Source organism: Nerophis lumbriciformis, linkage group LG25 (assembly GCF_033978685.3).
Source record: "Nerophis lumbriciformis linkage group LG25, RoL_Nlum_v2.1, whole genome shotgun sequence".
In the NCBI taxonomy this organism is placed as follows: Eukaryota; Metazoa; Chordata; class Actinopteri; order Syngnathiformes; family Syngnathidae; genus Nerophis; species Nerophis lumbriciformis.
This window is the reverse complement of record NC_084572.2, coordinates 41988649-42010780: the sequence shown is the minus strand read 5'-3', so window position 1 is coordinate 42010780 and position 22132 is coordinate 41988649. Positions and strand designations below refer to the sequence as shown.

The window sequence follows — 22132 nt, the reverse complement described above, 5'->3', positions numbered from 1 at the left end:
ATAGCATGTTCTATATGTTATAGTTATTTGAATGACTCTTACCATAATATGTTACGTTAACATACCAGTTGGTTATTTATGCCTCATACAACGTACACTTATTCAGCATGTTGTTCACTATTCTTTATTTATTTTAAATTGCCTTTTAAATGTCTATTCTTGGTGTTGGCTTTTATCAAATACATTTCCCCCAAAAATGCGATTTATACTCCAGTGCGACTTATATATGTTTTTTTCCCTTCTTTATTATGCATTTTCGGCCAGTGCGACTTATACTTCCGGAGCGACTTATACTCCGAAAAATACGGTACCTCATTTAGAAAATTAAATGTGCATACAAAAGCAATAAAATTATAATACATTTTTTTGGCAGAATCCAGGAAGTAAGCAGTGTTGCCTAAAAAATTACAGGTTTTCAGTAATTAAACGTTTTAAGGGTATTACTAACCGTCTGGAATTTTACCGCAGTTTGTCATACTGTTTACCGTTACATCCCTGCTTCTCAACTACACATAGTTGATGCTAATCAACCTGTTTGTTATTTGCATCGTTAAGCTAGATTGAAAATGGAATCAGTAAAATGTCATCAATTCCCATCCCTACCCACATCTTGGTTGAGCCCAACAACAGATACACACCATTGATGGTCGGACAGTCAGGATCGCTCGGCTGCTGCAGGCGGGTCATGGCCAAGGCGGCCTGTATGCGCACGTTGGGAAACCTGTCTGTGACGCGCACCAGCATGGCTTGGTGGATGCGATCGAAAAGGTCGTCGTCGATCTGAGCGTTCTCGGCCATGCTGCCCAGCAGTTTGTTGATCAGCTGGCACACCCGGAAGCGCACCGCATGGCTGTTGGCCTCATGAGACTGCACAGTTGTAAACAAGGTGACAAAAGACAAAAAGAAGAGAAATGGATAAATAGACAGATGAATGAGGTGAATTCTGGGATTCAGCAGATGCAAGTTATTCACCCCGTCCATTGTGACACCACACATCCTCTGCACATCCCAACTAACTTCAAGCGAGAAGTACACCGTGTACTGGTAGCCAATCAGTCACAGGGAACATACAGTATGGACCAGCAAAGCTGCCAACATTTGATGCTTGCAATCCAGTAAAGGTAGAAAAGCGCCAAAAATGTACAAAACCCAAAAGCAGTCAAGTTGTCACGTTGTGTAAATGGTAAATAAAAACAGAATACAATGATTTGCAAATCATTTTCGAATCATATTCAATTGAATAGACTGCAAAGACAAGATATTTCATGTTCACACTGAGAAACTTAATTTTTTTTTTGCAAATAATCATGAACTTAGAATTTAATAGCAGCAACACATTGCAAAAAAGTTGTCAGAGGGGAATTTTTACCACTGTGTCACATGGCCTTTCCTTTTAACAACACTCAGTGAAGGTTTTAAAGCTTCTGTGAAAGGACTGCAGTCTACCTTGTCTGTATGCACATGTGTCATATGGGCATGTTTTAATGTTGTAAATTTGATGTTTTATGTGTTGTGTACTGTTTTAATGTAACCTTGCTGCTGCCCTCTTGGCCAGGTCTCCCTTGGAAAATAGATCTTTGATCTCAATGAGGTTTTACCTGGTTAAAGAAAGGCTAAATAAAAATAAAGGATAAGGTTAGGTGGGATTTACCCTGGATAACCTGAACAGGCTTAGTGTAAACAGGGCCTCAGATAGTTTGCTGTACAACAGCCATTTCAGCCTGGTTGACCACGACTGCTTTTCACTTCCGGGAAGAAGTCACGTGTCGGAATACAAGCAATAATTAAAGCTGCAAGCAGCATTGGTCGGGCCCGCATATTTGGCAGGTGCTAGTCCTAACTGTCCCAATACTTTTGTCCAGTGATAGTCATAAGTGTCCCAATACTTTTGTCTACTTTTAGTCTGAAGTGTCCCAAGACTTTTGTCTAGTGTACCTACCTTGTCTGCATTGTGTGGGCACGTTGGTGCTTCCTGCTTTTAAGCAGCCATCTTAAAAAAAACAGCAGCGCAGCAGCATCAGCGCAGCGGGTCTTTGAAGGGTCATAAAATCAAAACCGGAGCAGTTAGAAAAAAAGCGCTTCTGTCATTGTAATCACAAGGGTTCAATCTCTCTCCTGTGTTAGTTTGAAGGCGAAACGACAAACGCGCTCAGAGGAGATCGTTTTTGAAGGAAGGTGACCGGTTTTTACAAAAAATTTGTTTTGAAGGGGGAATAGCAAACTTCCTGTTGATTTTTGCTGGGGGTTGTCAATTTATGAAATGTAGGTCTAAGTGAGACCTACATAGAGGTTTTTGTTTCATGTCTCTCCGACCTTCCCAGTGGGAGTTACAGGCAGTTTTGTCATTTTTTTCTTCCGAGGAGCAGTTTTTTTTGCGTTTTATTAAAAAATTGCAGTAGAGCGCAATTTTGAGATTTGGGGTTAGGTTTTTTTTTTAGATCGCAATGTTTGCCAGTCCTGATGTGTGCGTTCAGTTTGGTGAGTTTTGAAGCATGTTAAGGGGGTCAAATTACAGCTCAAAGAGGCAAAAGTGACTGTTTTTAGTACTTTTTTGTCTTGAAGGGGGAATTGCCAACTTCCTGTTGATTTTAGCCCAAGAAGGTACTATTATGAAATCTAGATCTGAGTCAGACCTACATAGAGGTTTTTGTTTCATGTCTCTCCGACCTTCCTAGTGGGAGTTACAGGCAGTCTAGTTTTTTTTCCTCCTAGGGGGCGCTAGAGAGCAATTTTGAGTTTTGGGGTTCGTTTTTTTTAATTAAAAGGCCATTTTCGCAGGTCCTGATGTGTGGGTCAAATATGGTGAGTTTTGAAGCATGTTAAGTGGGTCAAATTACAGCTCAAAGAGGCGGTCGGTATAATAATAATAAAGAATAATAATAAAACCTTACAAATTCAATAGGTCCTTATGTCCCATTGCATAAGGACTCCTTTTGGGAGTCCTTATACAATGGGCCATGCGGGCCCTAATAATAAAACCTTACAAATTCAATAGGTCCTTATGTCCCATTGCATAAGGACTCCCTTTGGGAGTCCTTATACAATGGGCCATGCGGGCCCTAATTACTGCATACGTACCCCAAGGAGGAAGTTGAAAATGAAACTCAAAAAAGGATGATCGTCCTCCTCTTCCTCCTCCTCCTCTTCTTCTTCTTCTTTTTCTCCATCTTTAGGAGGAGCTTGGAAACTCGTGGCAAACCTCGCAGCGAATTCGATGACATTTTCCACAGTCGGCTCACGCTTGTAGACAATCATGGCGTGTTTCAGGTAGCTGACAAATTCCTCGTGGAACGGAGTTTTGTCTTCGAGCTAGTAAAAATAAATGATAGTAGAAGTCATTTTACTTCAGACCCAGGGGGATCCATATCACAGACAAATAAACCATACAACAATAAAACCCAAAGAAATACAAGCAGAAATAAAATAAATAAAACAACCTTTAAAAAAATTAAATACCGTATTTTCCGCACCATTAGCCGCACCTAAAAACCACAAATTTACTCAAAAGCTGACAGTGCGGCTTTTAACCCGGTGCGCTTTATATATGGATAAATATTAAGATTCATTTTCATAAAGTTTAGGTCTCGCAACTTCGGTAAACAGCCCCCATCTTTTTTCCCGGTAGAACAGAAAGCGCTTCTTCTTCTACGCAAGCAACCGCCAAGGTAAGCACCCGGCCCCATAGAACAGGAATCGCTTCTTCTTCTACTGTAAGCAACCACCCGCCCCCGGAAGAAGAAGAAGCGCGCGGATTTTCGTTTCATTTCCTTTGTGTGTTTACATCTGTAAAGACCAGACCACAAAATGGCTCCTACTAAGCGACACGCGTATAACGCAGAATTTAAACTTAAGGCAATAAGTCATGCCGAAGAACACGGAAATAGAGCAGCAGCAAGAGAATATAACATAAATGAATCAATGGTGCGTAGGTGGAGGAAGCAAGAAGATGACCTGCGCCAGGTAAAGAAGACAAAACAGAGTTTCCGAGGGAACAAAGCAAGATGGCAACTGTTGGAGGACGAACTCGAACAGTGGGTTGTTGAGCAGAGAGCAGCAAGCAGACGTGTCAGCACCATCACTATTCGAATGAAGGCAACAACGCTAGCAAGCGAACTTCACCTGGATCAATCAATCAATCAATGTTTATTTATATAGCCCTAAATCACAAGTGTCTCAAAGGGCTGCACAAGCCACAACGACATCCTCGGTATAGCCCACATAAGGGCAAGGAAAAACTCACCCCAGTGGGACGTCGATGTGAATGACTATGAGAAACCTTGGAGAGGACCGCATATGTGGGTAACCCCCCCCCTCTAGGGAGACCGAATGCAATGGATGTCGAGTGGGTCTGACATAATATTGTGAGAGTCCAGTCCATAGTGGATCCAGCATAACAGTAAGAGTCCAGTCCACAGTGGGGTCAGCAGGAAACCATCCCGAGCGGAGACGGGTCAGCAGCGCAGAGATGTTCCCAACCAATATACAGGCGAGCGGTCCACCCCGGGTCCCGACACCGGACAGCCAGCACCCCATCCATGGCCACCGGATCTGTGTGTCTTCCCCTCCACAAGGGATAGGGGGGAGCAGAGGAGAAAAGAAAAGAAACGGCAGATCAACTGGTCTAAAAAAAAAGGGGGGCTATTCAAAGGCTAGAGTATACAAATGAGTTTTGAGATGGGACTTAAATGTTTCTACTGAGGTAGCATCTCTAATTGTTACCTGATTTTAAAGGTGGTGCTTCTTGGTGTTTCCGGTTCATGAAAAGACGCTTATAGACTACGGTGTCGTCATGGACTACAAAGGCGGACTCGCACAATTTTTCAGGATTTATAGAGATCCCAAATACAGATCAGCAGGTACCAGAAGGTAAGAAAAGTTGTGTTTGCATAATATTGCGAAACAAAGTGCCAGATAATATGTCTTACCTTACACACACACTTTTCAATTCGGACACCGAAGACGAAGAATTCGAAGGATTTACGAATGAAGAATAACTTCAGAAAGTGAGCGCTATGTTTATTTTGTGTGTTGTGACATTAACGTTCGAGCAACATTATGTTGCTATTGCTCTGCACTATTTTGAATTTTACTATGTTTGTGATTGCACATTTGCGTACATTTTGGGACAGAGTTGTTAGAACGCTGGTTTTTAATATATTATTAAAGTTTGACTGACCTATCCGACTGTTTTTTTGACATTCCCTTTAGCGCAGCGTAGGCGCGGCTTATAGTCCGGGGCGGCTTATAGGTGGACAAAGTTTTGAAATATGCCATTCATTGAAGGTGCGGCTAATAACCCGGGGCGGCTTATAGTGCGGAAAATACGGTAAATAAAAAAAACACTCCACAATATTCAATGTCCAGCATACAGGCTTACTCGCCGATGGTTCCACAGACCGGATGAAAATCTGACAGAACTGCGAGTCGGGTTAGTCCAGGGGTCGGCAACCTTTACCAGTCAAAGAGCCATTTTGACCAGTTTCACAAATTATAGAAGACAATGGGAGCCGCAAATTTTTTTTTGAAATTTTAAATGAAATAACACTGCATACAAAGTTTTTTTTTTGCTTTGTGCTATGTATAAACCAGGGGTCTCAGACACGCTGCCCACACCTTTATATGGAATTTGAAAGCTGGTGCTGCACGCGGGTTTTAAATGAATGGCGTCGGTCAGCGTCATGCATGCCGTGATAGTACAGCATATAGCACCCACTACAGCCAGCGTGCCTGAACAGCCACACATTGTATGGGGCTTCCGCTTGCTCACGTAGGTGACAGCAAGGCTTACTTGGTCAACAACCACACAGGTCACACTGACGGTGGCGGTATAAAAAAAACAACTTTAACACTCTTACTAATAATGCGCCACACTGTGAACCCACACCAAACATCTGCACCGTAACACAACATAAACACAACAGGACAAATACCCAGAATCCCATGCAGCACTAACTCTCCGGGATACATTATAAACCCCTACCCTACCCCCCCGCTACCAAACCCCGCCCACCTCAACCAACACACAGAGAGGGGGGGGGGGGGTTGATGTGTGAGGGAGCAGGGTTGGGGTGGGGGCGGGGTTTGGTGATAGCAGGGGTGTATAATGTAGCCCGGAAGAGTCAGGTCTGCATGGGATTCTGGGTGTTTGTTCTGTTGTGTTTATGTTGTCTTAAGGTGCAGATGTTCTCCCGAAATGTGTTTGTCATTCTTGTTTGGTGTTGGTTCAAAGTGTGGCGCATTATTAGTAAGAGTGTTAAAGTTGTTTTATATGACTACCGTCAGTGTAACCTGTGTGGCTGTTGACCAAGTATGCCTTGCTGTCACGTACGTGTGCAAGCAAAAGATGTACATTGTATAACAAGTGTTGGGCTGGCACGCTGCTAATACATATTAACAGCAATTAATATGGGGCGGCATGGCGTAGTGGGTAGAGCAACCGTGCCACAAACCTGAGGGTTGCAGGTTCGCTCCCCACCTCTTACCATCCAAAAAAAATCGCTGCCGTTGTGTCCTTGGGCGGGACACTTCACCCTTTGCCCCCGGTGCCACTCACACCGGTGAATTGAATGATGAATGATAGGTGGTGGTCGGAGGGGCCGTTGGCGCAAATTGCAGCCACGCTTCTGTCAGTCTACCCCAGGGCAGCTGTGGCTATGAAAGTAGCTTACCACCACCAGGTGTGAATGATTGATGGGTTCTACATGTAAAGCGACTTTGGGTACTTAGAAAAGCGCTATATAAATCCCAGTTATTATTATTATTATATTGTAGAGGGCGCCAAATGTTGTACCATCATGGCACGCCCTTATTATAGCCGTAAGGGTGAAAATCGGTGACTATTAATCCCGGGAGTTTTTTGCGAGAGGCACTGAAATCCGGAAGTCTCACGGGAAAATTGGGGGGTTCAGCAAGTAAGCTGCTGAGCCGCATCAGAGTGTGCAAAGAGCCGCGGGTTGCCGACCCCTGGGTTAGTCAGACCATTAATGACATAGTTGTCTGACTCAGCTGCCCTACACATGAATCTGTACGAGATGACGTGAAGTAGCAGAGCGGGTGGGGACCCCAATACTGACAAACATTTGAAGCTCTTAGAAGCAGTCTCATGCTGTCATCGTCAGCCACTATGAGCTTCTTAACACTGGCATGTTTAAAGCGACAGTATATAGTGGTGTGCAATATGCTTTAAGAAATGTGATCTTCACAGAAACTGAGCACATTCTGAACTTTCGACACGGCTTGTTTGCTTGAGCATATAACTTCCGTCGCTGTCTATAAATATCTTTGTCGTCAGGTCATTGGTCATAATATGTCCCAGATATTTAATTTCACTGCAAACACTAAGTGCAGAGGCAGATAGAGAGAAGTCAGGAAAGGCTGTCTGTCTGTCTTCTCTACTTCTAACTATCATTATCTTGCTCTTCTTAGCATTGTATGTGATGTTAAAATCACTGGCATACTGAGTGCATATTTTCAGAAGCTGTTGAAGACCAGCACTATACGGGCTAAAAATGACCAAATCATCTGCATACATAAGGTGACTGAGGACTAAGTCACCAATCCTACAACCAGTTTGTTAGTGTACGGAATATGTACTGTGCAATCTACTAATAAAAGTTTCAATCAATCACAAAAAAAGCATGATACCGGCGTCAAACAGCAAATGGCACAGAAAACATGTTCCAAGTATCTGGACAGTGAGGACATAAACATGGAAAGCGAGCTAAAGAAAACAATAATAATAATGACTTAGATTTATATAGCGCTTTTCTAGACACTCAAAGCGCTTCACAGAGAAGTGAGAAGCCATCATGCATTCACACCTGGTGGTGGTAAGCTACTTTCATAGCCACAGCTGCCCTGGGGTAGACTGACAGAAGCGTGGCTGCCAATTTACGCCTACGGCCCCTCCGACCACCACCTATCCATCATTCATTCACCGGTGTGAGTGACACTGGGGGCAAAGGGTGAAGTGTCCTGCCCAAGGACACAACGGCAGCGATTTTGGATGGTAAGAGGCGGGGAGCGAACCTGCAACCCTCAGGTTTCTGGCACGGTTGCTCTACCCACTACGCCATACCGCCCCTAAAAGCGAGCTAAAGAAAATACTAAAAAGTCTGCCTCTACTCATCATTCATCACTGAAGGTACACAAACTCTGTCAATTCTCTTATATACTCTTTCATTCTAGACTTCTAGAGTGTTTGATTATCACGTCACTCTAAATGTATAGACTATAAAGTTCACAAACATAAAGAGGAATCCTAGTGGGCCAGGCCAATCTTTCCTTAACTCTAAACTAAAACTGGGGAAATGCATAGAGTGTTCTGGGCTTCAGTACAGTATCGATCTCCTGAAGACATGATTTTATTTCACAATTCCTTGAGTGAAAAAAAAATGCCTGGTTAGGTGTTGTGTATGTCATGTGTGCTTTCCTTAGGTGAAGCCAGGTTTACAGCTATGTTGTTATTATGCTGTTTGTTACTTATGTACAGTATGTTATGTTGCAGCTATTTAAAATAGTTTTGTCAATTTGTTCTGGCCTGAAATAAATTGGCCCTTTGAAACATATCTAATTAATTCCCCCAAACAACAGCACGGGGTCCATCCTCTGGCGGTGGTTTGGCTTCAAGCGGGAATATGTCTTTACATGTCAACATCTCCATTCGGTGCAACACCAACTAAATTCCAAAGCAACTATTTCCACATCAACACCGTAGGACATATACTATTTGATATGCGGCTCATTTTTATGTGACACTTATTGAAATATCTTGTGTGTCATCATGCACAAAAGTGCACTAATAGCTTGTTTTAAAATGTCTCTGACAATCTTGCACTTTCTGTTTTGGAAATGACATGAATGTTTGTGCCACTGCTTAATAACTGTTAAATAAATACACTTTTGCTAAATTGACTTAGTTGTGATTTCCCTCTCTGCATGAACGTTTAAAAGTAGCATATATTAATGCAGTATGAAGAAGAATGTTTTAATGTAGACTAGGGATGTCCCGATCTAGGTTTTTGCACTTCCGATCCGATACCGATATTGTTTTTGCATTTCCGATCCGATACCGATACTGACCGATACTGGCCTATCCGAGCATGTATTAAAGTTTAAAGTTATTTAGCCTACTTAGTTGTCAGAATCATGTTGAAAGGGGTTTTAGTACTCTTGATAACAACTAGCCAGCGGAATTAGGGGAGTTTGAATAATACACAATGGTTGGTAACAAGAAACTGACCTGTTTATTCAAGGATAAACACAAAATAGACAAAATTATACATGACAAACAGAAATGGCATCATTGAACTAGGGCTGGGCGATATGGCCTTTTTTTAATATTGCGATATTTTAAGGCCATATTGCGATACACAATATATATCTCGATATTTTGCCTTAGCCTTGAATGAACACTTGATGCATATAATCACAGCAGTATGATGATTCTATGTGTTTTGATTGATTGAGACTTTTATTAGTAGGTTGCACAGTGAAGTACATATTCCGTACAATTGACCACTAAATGGTAACACCCCAATAAGTTTTTCAACTTGTTTAAGTCGGGGTCCACTTAAATTGATTCATGATACAGATATATACTATCATATATACTATCATCATAATACAGTCATCACACAAGATAATCATCAGGGTGTATACATTGAATTATTTACATTATTTACAATTCAGGGTGTTGGGGGGGGGTTAGGTTTGGGTTTTTTATCAGTCAACAATTGAGAACAGAGAAATGGATATTGAAACAGTGTAGGTCTGACTTGGTAGGATATGTACAACAAGTAGTGGACATAGAGAGAGAGAGAGATCAGAAGGCATAAGAAAAATATCTGCATTTGATTGTTTATATTTGATTATTAACAATCCTAGGAGGGTGTTAGTTTAGGGTTGAGGTTGCCTGGAGGTGTACTTTTATTGCGGTTTTGAAGGAGGATAGAAATGCCCTTTCTTTTATACCTGTTGGGAGTAATGTTGTGTCGTTCGCGAACGATTCGTTCGAACGAACGAATCTTTTGAGTGAACGTACTGAACCGAATCACTTCATGAACTGATTCGTTCCTTTCTCACTGGCGCATTCTGTGACTCACTGAACCCTCGACGTCGGCGAACGACGCAGCCAGCTACTCATCATGGGGGCGGGGAGAGGGACTGAGCGAACGATTCGTTCACCGCGGATTAACGACATGAATCACTCAGTGAACGACAACGCTCTCGCTCTCTGCTCTGCTTGCCCCAATGCCGCGAGTGATTCTCCTCCCGTCGCGGGGATATGTTTCATGCCATTGGCATCCGTTCTCCATTAATTCTCCAAGCTAACGGCTAATGTTGACTCAAGCCACATGAAAACAAACACCGTCCCCATTATCTCAACACATAAAGTTATGAGAGTAGAGGAGACAGAAAGAAAGTCAGTGCAGGGCAAGGCTGAGCAGCAGCGACGCGAGGGGGAGGGGCGGGGGGTAAAGTGTAGGGCAGGCTGTTTGAGAAGATTTAAAACAAAAATAATAACTAATGTATGTACATATACTGAGGCTATTATTTATCTTGATTTGTATATTATTTAAGCTATTTCTTTTCTTTTCTATTGCATATTTAAGTTGATATTTCCATTTTTATATTTTTAAATGTAAGCTACAGAAAGTTTAGTTTTAATGTTGGCTTTTCTGGCACTTGGTTTAATATTTGTTTTGTTTTATTTAAGGTAGCCTATTTATTTCCTTTTTGTTTGCACATTTAAGTTAATATTTTCTTTGTTATATTTTCAAACGTAGGCTACAGAACATTTAGTTTTTATGTTGGCATTTCTGGCTCTTAATTTATTTGTTTTATTTTGAAGGTATTTCTTTTCTTTTTGTTTGCATATTTAAGTTTACATTTTCTTTGCTACAGAACATTTAGTTTTTATGTTGGCATTTGTTAAGGGTTTCTTAATTTAATATTTGTTTTTGCACTAAACAAACGAGGCCTATTTATTTAACTGTTGATTGCAAGCATTTTAGTAGGCTTTTAGCAGGCTATAACTATTTTTTTTATTTCCCACTTTTATTTATTTCTTATTTTCATTTCAGTGCAATAAAACATATTTAACAACAGGACTCGCGAACCTACTGACACAGAGAACTGACTGTGTCGCGGAGGAGGACGTCACATTGAGGCTCTCGTTCAGTCACTGGGCGTGTCGTTCATTGGGTGCTGAGGGCTTGTGTCGTTCGCGAACTGACACACACTGTTACTGACTGACTCATGATTCGCCGACCGGCCCACAGAACTGCTGCTGCAGAAGTGATTCGGTGAACAAATTTTTTGAACGAATCAATTTAAGGAACTGATTCTAGTGATTCAGTACAGTCAAAAGAACTGCCGATCCCATCACTAGTTGGGAGTGCATTCCACATTGATGTGGCATAGAAAGAGAATGAGTTAAGACCTTTGTTAGATCGGAATCTGGGTTTAACGTGGTTAGTGGAGCTCCCCCTGGTGTTGTGGTTATGGCGGTTATTTACGTTAAGGAAGTAGTTTGACATGTACTTCGGTATCAGGGAGGTGTAGCGGATTTTATAGACTAGGCTCAGTGCAAGTTGTTTTACTCTGTCCTCCACCCTGAGCCAGCCCACTTTGGAGAAGTGGGTAGGAGTGAGGTGGGATCTGGTGTGGAGGTCTAAAAGTAATCTGACTAGCTTGTTCTGGGATGTTTGGACTCTAGATTTGAGGGTTTTGGAGGTGCATGCGTAATCGAAAAAGGGTTGAATGAGAGTTCCCGCTAGAATCCTCATGGTGCTTTTGTTGACCAGAGAGGAGATTCTATGGAGAAATCTCGTTCGTTGGTTGACCTTTTTGATTACCGTATTTTCCGCACTATAAGCCGCACCTAAAAACCACAAATTTTCTCAAAAGCTGACAGTGCGGCTTATAACCCGGTGCGCCTTATATATGGATTAATATTAATATTCATTTTCATAAAGTTTAGGTCTCGCAACTACGGTAAACAGCCGCCATCTTTTTTCCCCGTAGAAGAGGAAGCGCTTCTTCTTCTACTGTAAGCAACCACCAAGATAAGCACCCCGCCCCCGTAGAAGAAGAAGCGCGCGGATATTACGTTTCATTTCATTTGTGTGTTTACATCTGTAAAGACCACAAAATGGCTCCTATTAAGAGACACGCGTACAACGCAGAATTCAAACTCAAGGCAATAAGTCACGCAGTAGAACACGGAAATAGAGCAGCAGCGAGAGAATTGAACATAAATTGATCAATGGTGCGTAGGTAGAGGAAGCAACAAGATGACCTGCGCCACTAAGACAGGGAGACAGCGCCGGACGACATACGCCAACATCTGCCAGTGGATTGTAAATGCCTGGGCGGATATATCGGTCTCAACTGTGGTCCGAGCTTTCCGGAAGGCAGGATTCACGGAACTGCTGGACAACAACAGCAACATTGACTCTGATGACTTCGACGAGACGGAGCCGTCCATTTTGGATGCCGCTTTCGCCCAACTTTTTAATTCAGACACTGAAGAAGAATTCGAGGGATTTATGGATGAGGAATAACTTCAGAAAGTGAGCTTTAAATGTTTATTTTGTGTGTTGTGTGACATTAACATTCGAGCAACGTTGAGTTATTGATGTTGCTATTGCTCTGCACTAATTTGAGTGTTACTATTTTTGTGATTGCACATTTGCACATTACATTTTGGGGGTGAACAGAGTTGTTAGAACGCTGGTTTGTAATATATTATTAAAGTTTGACTGACCTATCTGACTGTTTTTTTGACATTCCCTTTAGCGCAGCGTAGGCGCGGCTTATAACCCGGGGCGGCTTATAGGGCAGGGCCGACATCCGGGCAACTGAGCTACATACGGGTTCTTCGAGCCATAGCAACCTGACTGGCGTTGAAAACAAACCGTCGCCATTACTCTTTAACCTGTCGACCTGCGCTGATTAAACCCGTCATTCTGCCTCCAAAATGCCAAAAAACGGTGTTGTTTTTGGTTGTGCAAACCACAACAGGAAACAGGGAAAACAAAGGTCGTATTTTGTTCTGCCAAAGCGTGCTAAAAGCCCACAGAGACGAGACAAATGGCTCGCAGCTTTACACCGGGAAAACGAGGACGGTTCTCACTGGAGTCCCCCAAAATCCCGGGTCGTGTGTTCGGATCACTTCGTTTCGGTAAATATAAGGAACAAAAATCCACCTTCTTAACCACAACTTGAACAAATCCAGCTGTGAAGTAACGATGAGCTTCCAGTGATTTGTATGCCTTCATGGCCTGATGAGTGAAAACGCCTGTAATTTTAAATAAATAATTCAGTTAAAAAAAGGAACAGTAATTCAGCAAATCCATCCATTTTCTACCGCTTATTCCCTTTGGGATCGCGGGGGGCGCTGGAGCCTATCTCAGCTACAATCGGGCGGAAGGCGGGGTACACCCTGGACAAGTCGCCACCTCATCGCAGGGCCAACACAGATAGACAGACAACATTCACACTCACATTCACACACTAGGGCCAATTTTAGTGTTGCCAATCAACTTATCCCCAGGTGCATGTCTTTGGAGGTGGGAGGAAGCCGGAGTACCCGGAGGGAACCCACACAGTCACGGGGAGGACATGCAAACTCCACACAGAAAGATCCCGAGCCCGGGATTGAACCCAAGACTACTCAGGACCTTCGTATTGTGAGGCAGATGCACTAACCCCTCTTCCACCGTGAAGCCCTAATTCAGCAAATAATAAATCATAATACTGAACTGAATTTGAATGAGCTCTCTACAGATATAATAAATATACAGATACTGGTAGCCACCGTGTCATCCTTATTATCATTTATCAACATACCTTGGGTGATTTAACCATTTTTATGTGATTTATTCGTTATATAACAACCGAAGCTAACAACCGACCTGGTGCGCTTGTGAGGTAGACATAAAGATTTCCAAATTCCATGTCCGGCCATTGTGTAGGATTATCAATCCACGCATCTGCTGGAAGGCGGTAAGGGCAGTCGTTTAATCCGACTACAGAACATTTTAACTCGTATCTTAACCTAGCCTCACTGGAAAGACTATTTACATAATCATACGCAATTTAGAACAGTTTAAAATGCAGTGAAACCTCGTTAACTGCCTTTTCTGTCAATGCTGTGTTCGCTGTGAGCTGGTTTGTTTTCAACGAATTCAATATGGCGACCCGGTTGCTAGGGGATTGGCAGGCGGAAGTGACGTAGGTCCTGCCCTCGCCTATAGGTGAACAAAATTTTGAAATATGCCATTCCGTAATATCGCTAAAATTCGTTCTATTTTATCCACTAGCGACGCTGAGATCATTATTCATGCGTTCGTTACGTCTCGTCTCGACTACTGTAACGTATTATTTTGGGGTCTCCCTATGTCTAGCATTAAAAAATTACAGTTGGTACAAAATGCGGCTGCTAGACTTTTGACAAGAACAAGAAAGTTTGATCATATTACGCCTATACTGTATATACCTTTATATACATATATATATACCTATACTGGCTCACCTGCACTGGCTTCCTGTGCACTTAAGATGTGACTTTAAGGTTTTACTACTTACGTATAAAATACTACACGGTCTAGCTCCGTCCTATCTTGTCGATTGCATTGTACTATATGTCCCGGCAAGAAATCTGCGTTCAAAGAACTCCGGCTTATTAGTGATTCCCAGAGCCCAAAAAAAGTCTGCGGGCTATAGAGCGTTTTCTATTCGGGCTCCAGTACTATGGAATGCCCTTCCGGTAACAATTAGAGATGCTACCTCAGTAGAAGCATTTAAGTCCCATCTTAAAACTCATTTGTATACTCTAGCCTTTAAATAGCCCCCCTGTTAGACCAGTTGATCTGCCGTTTCTTTTCTTTTCTCCTCTGCTTCCCTTTTCCTTGAGGGGGGGGGGGGGGGCGCACAGGTCCGGTGGCCATGGATGAAGTGCTGGCTGTCCAGAGTCGGGACCCGGGGTGGACCGCTCGCCTGTGCATCGGCTGGGAACATCTCTGCGCTGCTGACCCGTCTCCGCTCGGGATGGTGTCCTGCTGGCCCCACTATGGACTGGACTCTTACTATTATGTTGGATCCACTATGGACTGGACTCTCACAATATTATGTCAGACCCACTCGACATCCATTGCTTTCGGTCTCCCCTAGAGGGGGGGGGGGGGGTTACCCACATATGCGGTCCTCTCCAAGGTTTCTCATAGTCATTCACATCGACGTCCCACTGGGGTGAGTTTTTCCTTGCCCGTATGTGGGCTTTGTACCGAGGATGTCGTTGTGGCTTGTGCAGCCCTTTGAGACACTTGTGATTTAGGGCTATATAAATAAAGATTGATTGATTGATTGATTGATTGATTGAAGGTGCGGCTAATAACCCGGGGCGGCTTATAGTGCGGAAAATACGGTACCTTGGTTGCCATTTTATCACAGGAAAGATTGGCCTCTAGAATGGAACCTAGGTAGGTGACCTCATCTTTCCTGGTGATAACAATGTCACCCACTTTTATAGTGTAGGCATCCAGATATATATCGTGTATCGCGATATGGCCTGAAAATATCGAGATATTTAAAAAAAAAAAGGCAATATCGCCCAGCCCTAACCTGAGTTCTATTATATTCACCTTGTCGTAGTGACTTTTCAGTTCTATTATATTCACCTTGTTGTAGTGACTTTTCAGTTCTATTATATTCACCTTGTTGTAGCGACTTTTCAGTTCTATTATATTCACCTTGTTGTAGCGACTTTTCAGTTCTATTATATTCACCTTGTTGTAGCGACTTTTCAGTTCTATTATATTCACCTTGTTGTAGTGACTTTTCAGTTCTATTATATTCACCTTGTTGTAGTGACTTTTCAGTTCTATTATATTCACCTTGTTGTAGTGACTTTTCAGTTCTATTATATTCACCTTGTTGTAGCGACTTTTCAGTTCTATTATATTCACCTTGTTGTAGCGACTTTTCAGTTCTATTATATTCACCTTGTTGTAGTGACTTTTCAGTTCTATTATATTCACCTTGTTGTAGTGACTTTTCAGTTCTATTATATTCACCTTGTTGTAGCGACTTTTCAGTTCTATTATATTCACCTTGTTGTAGTGACTTTTCAGTTCTATTATATTCACCTTGTTGTAGTGACTTTTCAGTTCTATTATATTCACCTTGTTGTAGTGACTTTTCAGTTCTATTACCGTATTTTCCGCACTATAAGGCGCACCGGATTATTAGCCGCACCTTCAATGAATGGCATATTTCATAACTTTGTCCACCAATAAGCCGCCCGGACTATAAGCCGCGCCTACGCTGCGCTAAAGGGAATGTCAAAAAAACAGTCAGATAGGTCAGTCAAACTTTAATAATATATTAAAAACCAGCGTTCTAACAACTCTGTTCACTCCCAAAATGTACGCAAATGTGCAATCACAAACATAGTAAAATTCAAAATAGTGCAGAGCAATAGCAACATAATGTTGCTCGAACGTTAATGTCACAACACACAAAATAAACATAGCGCTCACTTTCTGAAGTTATTCTTCATTCGTAAATCCTTCGTCTTCGGTGTCCGAAGTGAAAAGTTGGGCAAATTTACGATCCACTGGCAGATGTTGGCGTCGTCTGGCGCTGCCTCCTCGTCTTAGTGAAGGTGTGTTCGCCTTCTGTCATCCATTGTTCCCACGCAGTTAGCAGTCTAGCTTCGAATGCCCTGTTGACACCAATATCTAGCGGCTGGAGGTCTTTTGTCAATCCACCCGGAATGACGGCGAGTATTGAATTAAGCGCGTAAGCGTGTCTCTCAATGTGCTGTTATGAGCTAGCAAATATAACAACTACACTACCCAGCATGCAACGATAGTTACGAGCATGCGCGGTAGCCCTGAGAAGCGATGTTGTATGCTGGGAGTTCGAATGTGGTTATGAGCACGCTGTGAGAAAACGTTGAGAACTCAGTTAACACGCCTCGTCTGCATTATTTATAATTAGACAGACAACACACTTAATAGGAGCCATTTTGGGGTCTTTACATAAACACACAAATGGAAATGAAACGTCACATATCCCAGCATGCACCGCGCGCTTCTTCTACGGGGAAAAAAGATGGCGGCTGTTTACCGTAGTTGCGAGACCTAAACTTTATGAAAATGAATCTTAATATTTATCCATATATAAAGCGCACCGGGTTATAAGGCGCACTGTCAGCTTTTGAGAAAGTTTGTGGTTTTTAGGTGCGCCTTATAGTGCGGAAAATACGGTAATCATACGCAATTTAGAACAGTTTAAAATGCAGTGAAACCTCGTTAACTGCCTTTTCTGTCAATGCTGTGTTCGCTGTGAGCTGGTTTGTTTTCAACGAATTCAATACGGCGACCCGGTTGCTAGGGGATTGGCAGGCGGAAGTGACGTAGGTCCGCCCTCGCCTATAGGTGAACAAAATTTTGAAATATGCCATTCGGTAATATCGCTAAAATTTGTTCTATTTTATCCACTAGCGACGCTGAGATCATTATTCATGCGTTCGTTACGTCTCGTCTCGACTACTGTAACGTATTATTTTGGGGTCTCCCTATGTCTAGCATTAAAAAATTACAGTTGGTACAAAATGCGGCTGCTAGACTTTTGACAAGAACAAGAAAGTTTGATCATATTACGCCTATACTGTATATACCTTTATATACATATATATATATATATATACCTATACTGGCTCACCTGCACTGGCTTCCTGTGCACTTAAGATGTGACTTTAAGGTTTTACTACTTACGTATAAAATACTACACGGTCTAGCTCCGTCCTATCTTGTCGATTGCATTGTACCATATGTCCCGGCAAGAAATCTGCGTTCAAAGAACTCCGGCTTATTAGTGATTCCCAGAGCCCAAAAAAAGTCTGCGGGCTATAGAGCGTTTTCTATTCGGGCTCCAGTACTATGGAATGCCCTCCCGGTAACAATTAGAGATGCTACCTCAGTAGAAGCATTTAAGTCCCATCTTAAAACTCATTTGTATACTCTAGCCTTTAAATAGCCCCCCTGTTGGACCAGTTGATCTGCCGTTTCTTTTCTTTTCTCCTCTGCTCCCCTTTTCCTTGAGGGGGGGGGGGGGCACAGGTCCGGTGGCCATGGATGAAGTGCTGGCTGTCCAGAGTCGGGACCCGGGGTGGACCGCTCGCCTGTGCATCGGCTGGGAACATCTCTGCGCTGCTGACCCGTCTCCGCTCGGGATGGTGTCCTGCTGGCCCCACTATGGACTGGACTCTTACTATTATGTTGGATCCACTATGGACTGGACTCTCACAATATTATGTCAGACCCACTCGACATCCATTGCTTTCGGTCTCCCCTAGAGGGGGGGGGGGGGTTACCCACATATGCGGTCCTCTCCAAGGTTTCTCATAGTCATTCACATCGACGTCCCACTGGGGTGAGTTTTTCCTTGCCCGTATGTGGGCTTTGTACCGAGGATGTCGTTGTGGCTTGTGCAGCCCTTTGAGACACTTGTGATTTAGGGCTATATAAATAAACATTGATTGATTGATTGATTGATTGAAGGTGCGGCTAATAACCCGGGGCGGCTTATAGTGCGGAAAATACGGTACCTTGGTTGCCATTTTATCACAGGAAAGATTGGCCTCTAGAATGGAACCTAGGTAGGTGACCTCATCTTTCCTGGTGATAACAATGTCACCCACTTTTATAGTGTAGGCTAAGGCAAAATATCCAGATATATATCGTGTATCGCGATATGGCCTAAAAATATCGAGATATTTAAAAAAAAAAAGGCAATATCGCCCAGCCCTAACCTGAGTTCTATTATATTCACCTTGTTGTAGCGACTTTTCAGTTCTATTATATTCACCTTGTTGTAGTGACTTTTCAGTTCTATTATATTCACCTTGTTGTAGTGACTTTTCAGTTCTATTATATTCACCTTGTTGTAGTGACTTTTCAGTTCTATTATATTCACCTTGTTGTAGTGACTTTTCAGTTCTATTATATTCACCTTGTTGTAGTGACTTTTCAGTTCTATTATATTCACCTTGTTGTAGCGACTTTTCAGTTCTATTATATTCACCTTGTTGTAGCGACTTTTCAGGCTGGCCACCAGCTTGGCCTTGTTGTTGTGCGCCTTCTGGGCGCGCTGAAACGCCTCCTTGACCTCCAGTTCGTTGTGTACGGCCATGTTTCCTTTCGAAAAAAACAACGAAAACAAGTAAAAGTGCAATAAGTGTGTAGTTTTAGCACACAGAATTGTGTTGTCGCTAATTGTTAGCTCGGTCGGTGTATCGCTAGCTAAAGTGAAAACCCTTGACAATTGCAACGCAAACGTAGCTCGGTGCCAACGTTCATTCAAAGCGCCAAAAAGACACTCCGTGACATGTAGAAACACATTAAAAACTAACATTTCATAACGCGACGCTTAATTGTAGAAGGAGTCATTTTTAATGACACTTATTTACCTTTTTGACTTGTTCGCGAGCACACCGCCGCGGTCCCGCCTCTTTTCAAATCCAGCAACGGTTTCCGTCTCGCGAGAACGGGAAATAGACGAGAATTAAGCAAACATCATAACACCCTCGATTTAGTCTCCCAGGTTTGAAATGATATCGTAATAAAACAATCGCTTTTGATAATACTCTTTTTTTTTTTTCAAATTAAATACCACAAAACAATAGAAAATACGTAATGATTATATGTGAATTTTCAACTTCATAATTTAACATTCCAGAATAAAAGAAAAAAAGAAAAGGCAGACAACCCTTACTGCTTGTCTAATACATTTCGAGTTGTCATAACATTATTAGAGATTTTGAGGAGACATTAATTCATACTTGCCAATCCTCCTGAATTTTCCGGGAGACTCCCGAAATTCAGCGCCTCTCCCGAAAAGCTCCCGGGTTCAAATATTCTCCCGATTTTCAGCCGGAGCTGGAAGCCACGCCCCCTACAGCTCCATGCGGACCTGAGTGAGGACAGCCTTTTTTCATGACGGGAGGACAACAGGGTGACAAGAACTAAATCATCCAGACTAGAGATAAATTGTATTATTGTGTTTATTTTACCTAAAAATAAATATATTTATTAATTTAAAAAAAAAAACTAAATACATTTTTACTATATTTTGCTAAAAACATCCAAATTAATTGTATTTTTATTTGTATTTTTTCGTGACTCCTTATTACATCCAGCCATAGAATTATACATTAAAATAAACATATTTCAAATAATTGATTTTAAATTATCATAATAATTCATTTAAAATGACCATATTTAATTATTAAAATAATTGCTTGTTTATCAACAACTTTAGCATTTTATTCATTACATTTTGAAGCTCTCAGAAGCCAAGTTATGTTATATTCCTTAATATTTATTTATGCAAGTTTGAAGTATCAATTATCTAAACACAGTTTTGTTTGCATATTTTCAGGATGCAGATATCTCTCTCTCATTATATATATATATATATATCTCTATCTCTCTCTCTCTCTCTCTATATATATATATATATATATATATATATATGTATGTGTGGGGAAAAAAATCACAAGACTATTTCATCTCTACAGGCCTGTTTCATGAGGGGGGTACCCTCAATCGTCAGGAGATTGATCATACTGACGATTGAGGGTACCCCCCTCATGAAACAGGCCTGTAGAGATGAAATAGTCTTGTGATTTTTTTTCCCCACACATACATATATTGCGCTCTACTACGGTATCGAGCACTATTTTTTGTATAACCTTATTAAGACATATCCTATCTCTAAGGGAGAGCCCCGCCACCCGGCGGAGGAAACTCATTTCGGCCGCTTGTACCCGTGATCTTGTCCTTTCGGTCATAACCCAAAGCTCATGCCCATAGGTGAGGATGGGAACGTAGATCGACCGGTAAATTGAGAGCTTTGCCTTCCGGCTCAGCTCCTTCTTCACCACAACGGATCGATACAGCGTCCGCATTACTGAAGACGCCGCACCGATCCGCCTGTCGATCTCACGATCCACTCTTCCCCCACTCGTGAACAAGACTCCGAGGTACTTGAACTCCTCCACTTGGGGCAAGATCTCCTCCCCAACCCGGATATGGCACTCCACCCTTTTCCGGGCGAGAACCATGGACTCGGACTTGGAGGTGCTGATTCTCATCCCAGTCGCTTCACACTCAGCTGCGAACCGATCCAGTGAGAGCTGAAGATCCTGGCCAGATGAAGCCATCAGGACCACATCATCTGCAAATAGCAGAGACCTAATCCTGCAGCCACCAAACCAGATCCCCTCAACGCCTTGACTGCGCCTAGAAATTCTGTCCATAAAAGTTATGAACAGAATCGGTGACAAAGGGCAGCCTTGGCGGAGTCCAACCCTCACTGGAAACGTGTCCGACTTACTACCGGCAATGCGGACCAAGCTCTGGCACTGATCATACAGGGAGCGGACTGCCACAATCAGACAGTCCGATACCCCATACTCTCTGAGCACTCCCCACAGGACTTCCCGAGGGACACGGTCGAATGCCTTCTCCAAGTCCACAAAACACATGTAGACTGGTTGGGCAAACTCCCATGCACCCTCAAGGACCCTGCCGAGAGTATAGAGCTGGTCCACAGTTCCACGACCAGGACGAAAACCACACTGTTCCTCCTGAATCCGAGGTTCGACTATCCGGCGTATCCTCCTCTCCAGTACACCTGAATAGACCTTACCGGGAAGGCTGAGGAGTGTGATCCCACGATAGTTAGAACACACCCTCCGGTTCCCCTTCTTAAAGAGAGGAACCACCACCCCGGTCTGCCAATCCAGAGGTACCGCCCCCGATGTCCACGCGATGCTGCAGAGTCTTGTCAACCAAGACAGCCCCACAGCATCCAGAGCCTTAAGGAACTCCGGGCGGATCTCATCTACCCCCGGGGCCTTGCCACCGAGGAGCTTTTTAACTACCTCAGCAACCTCAGCCCCAGAAATAGGAGAGCCTACCACAGACTCCCCAGGCACTGCTTCCTCATAGGAAGACGTGTTGGTGGGATTGAGGAGGTCTTCGAAGTATTCCCTCCACCGATCCACAACATCCGCAGTCGAGGTCAGCAGAACACCATCCTCACCATACACGGTGTT

The 22132-nt window shown here is 42.8% G+C and overlaps 1 protein-coding gene across 2 annotated transcripts in view; it reads right to left on the bottom strand.

Moving 5' to 3' along the window:
• ncapg (non-SMC condensin I complex, subunit G) overlaps nucleotides 1-19565 on the bottom strand; it is a 65894-nt gene extending 46329 nt beyond the window's left edge. The window contains exons 1-4 of one of the 2 annotated variants that reach the window (XM_061984448.1): nucleotides 19481-19565; nucleotides 19096-19208; nucleotides 3079-3309; nucleotides 639-867 (exon numbers count right to left, since the gene is read on the bottom strand). In XM_061984448.1, the coding sequence (XP_061840432.1) occupies nucleotides 639-867; nucleotides 3079-3309; nucleotides 19096-19203 (568 nt within the window). In that variant the 5' untranslated portion in view covers nucleotides 19204-19208; nucleotides 19481-19565. The remainder of the gene's footprint in view (nucleotides 1-638; nucleotides 868-3078; nucleotides 3310-19095; nucleotides 19209-19480) is intronic. The other variant, XM_061984447.2, reaches the window with a different exon arrangement.
• Between the last annotated feature and the right edge of the window lie 2567 nt (nucleotides 19566-22132).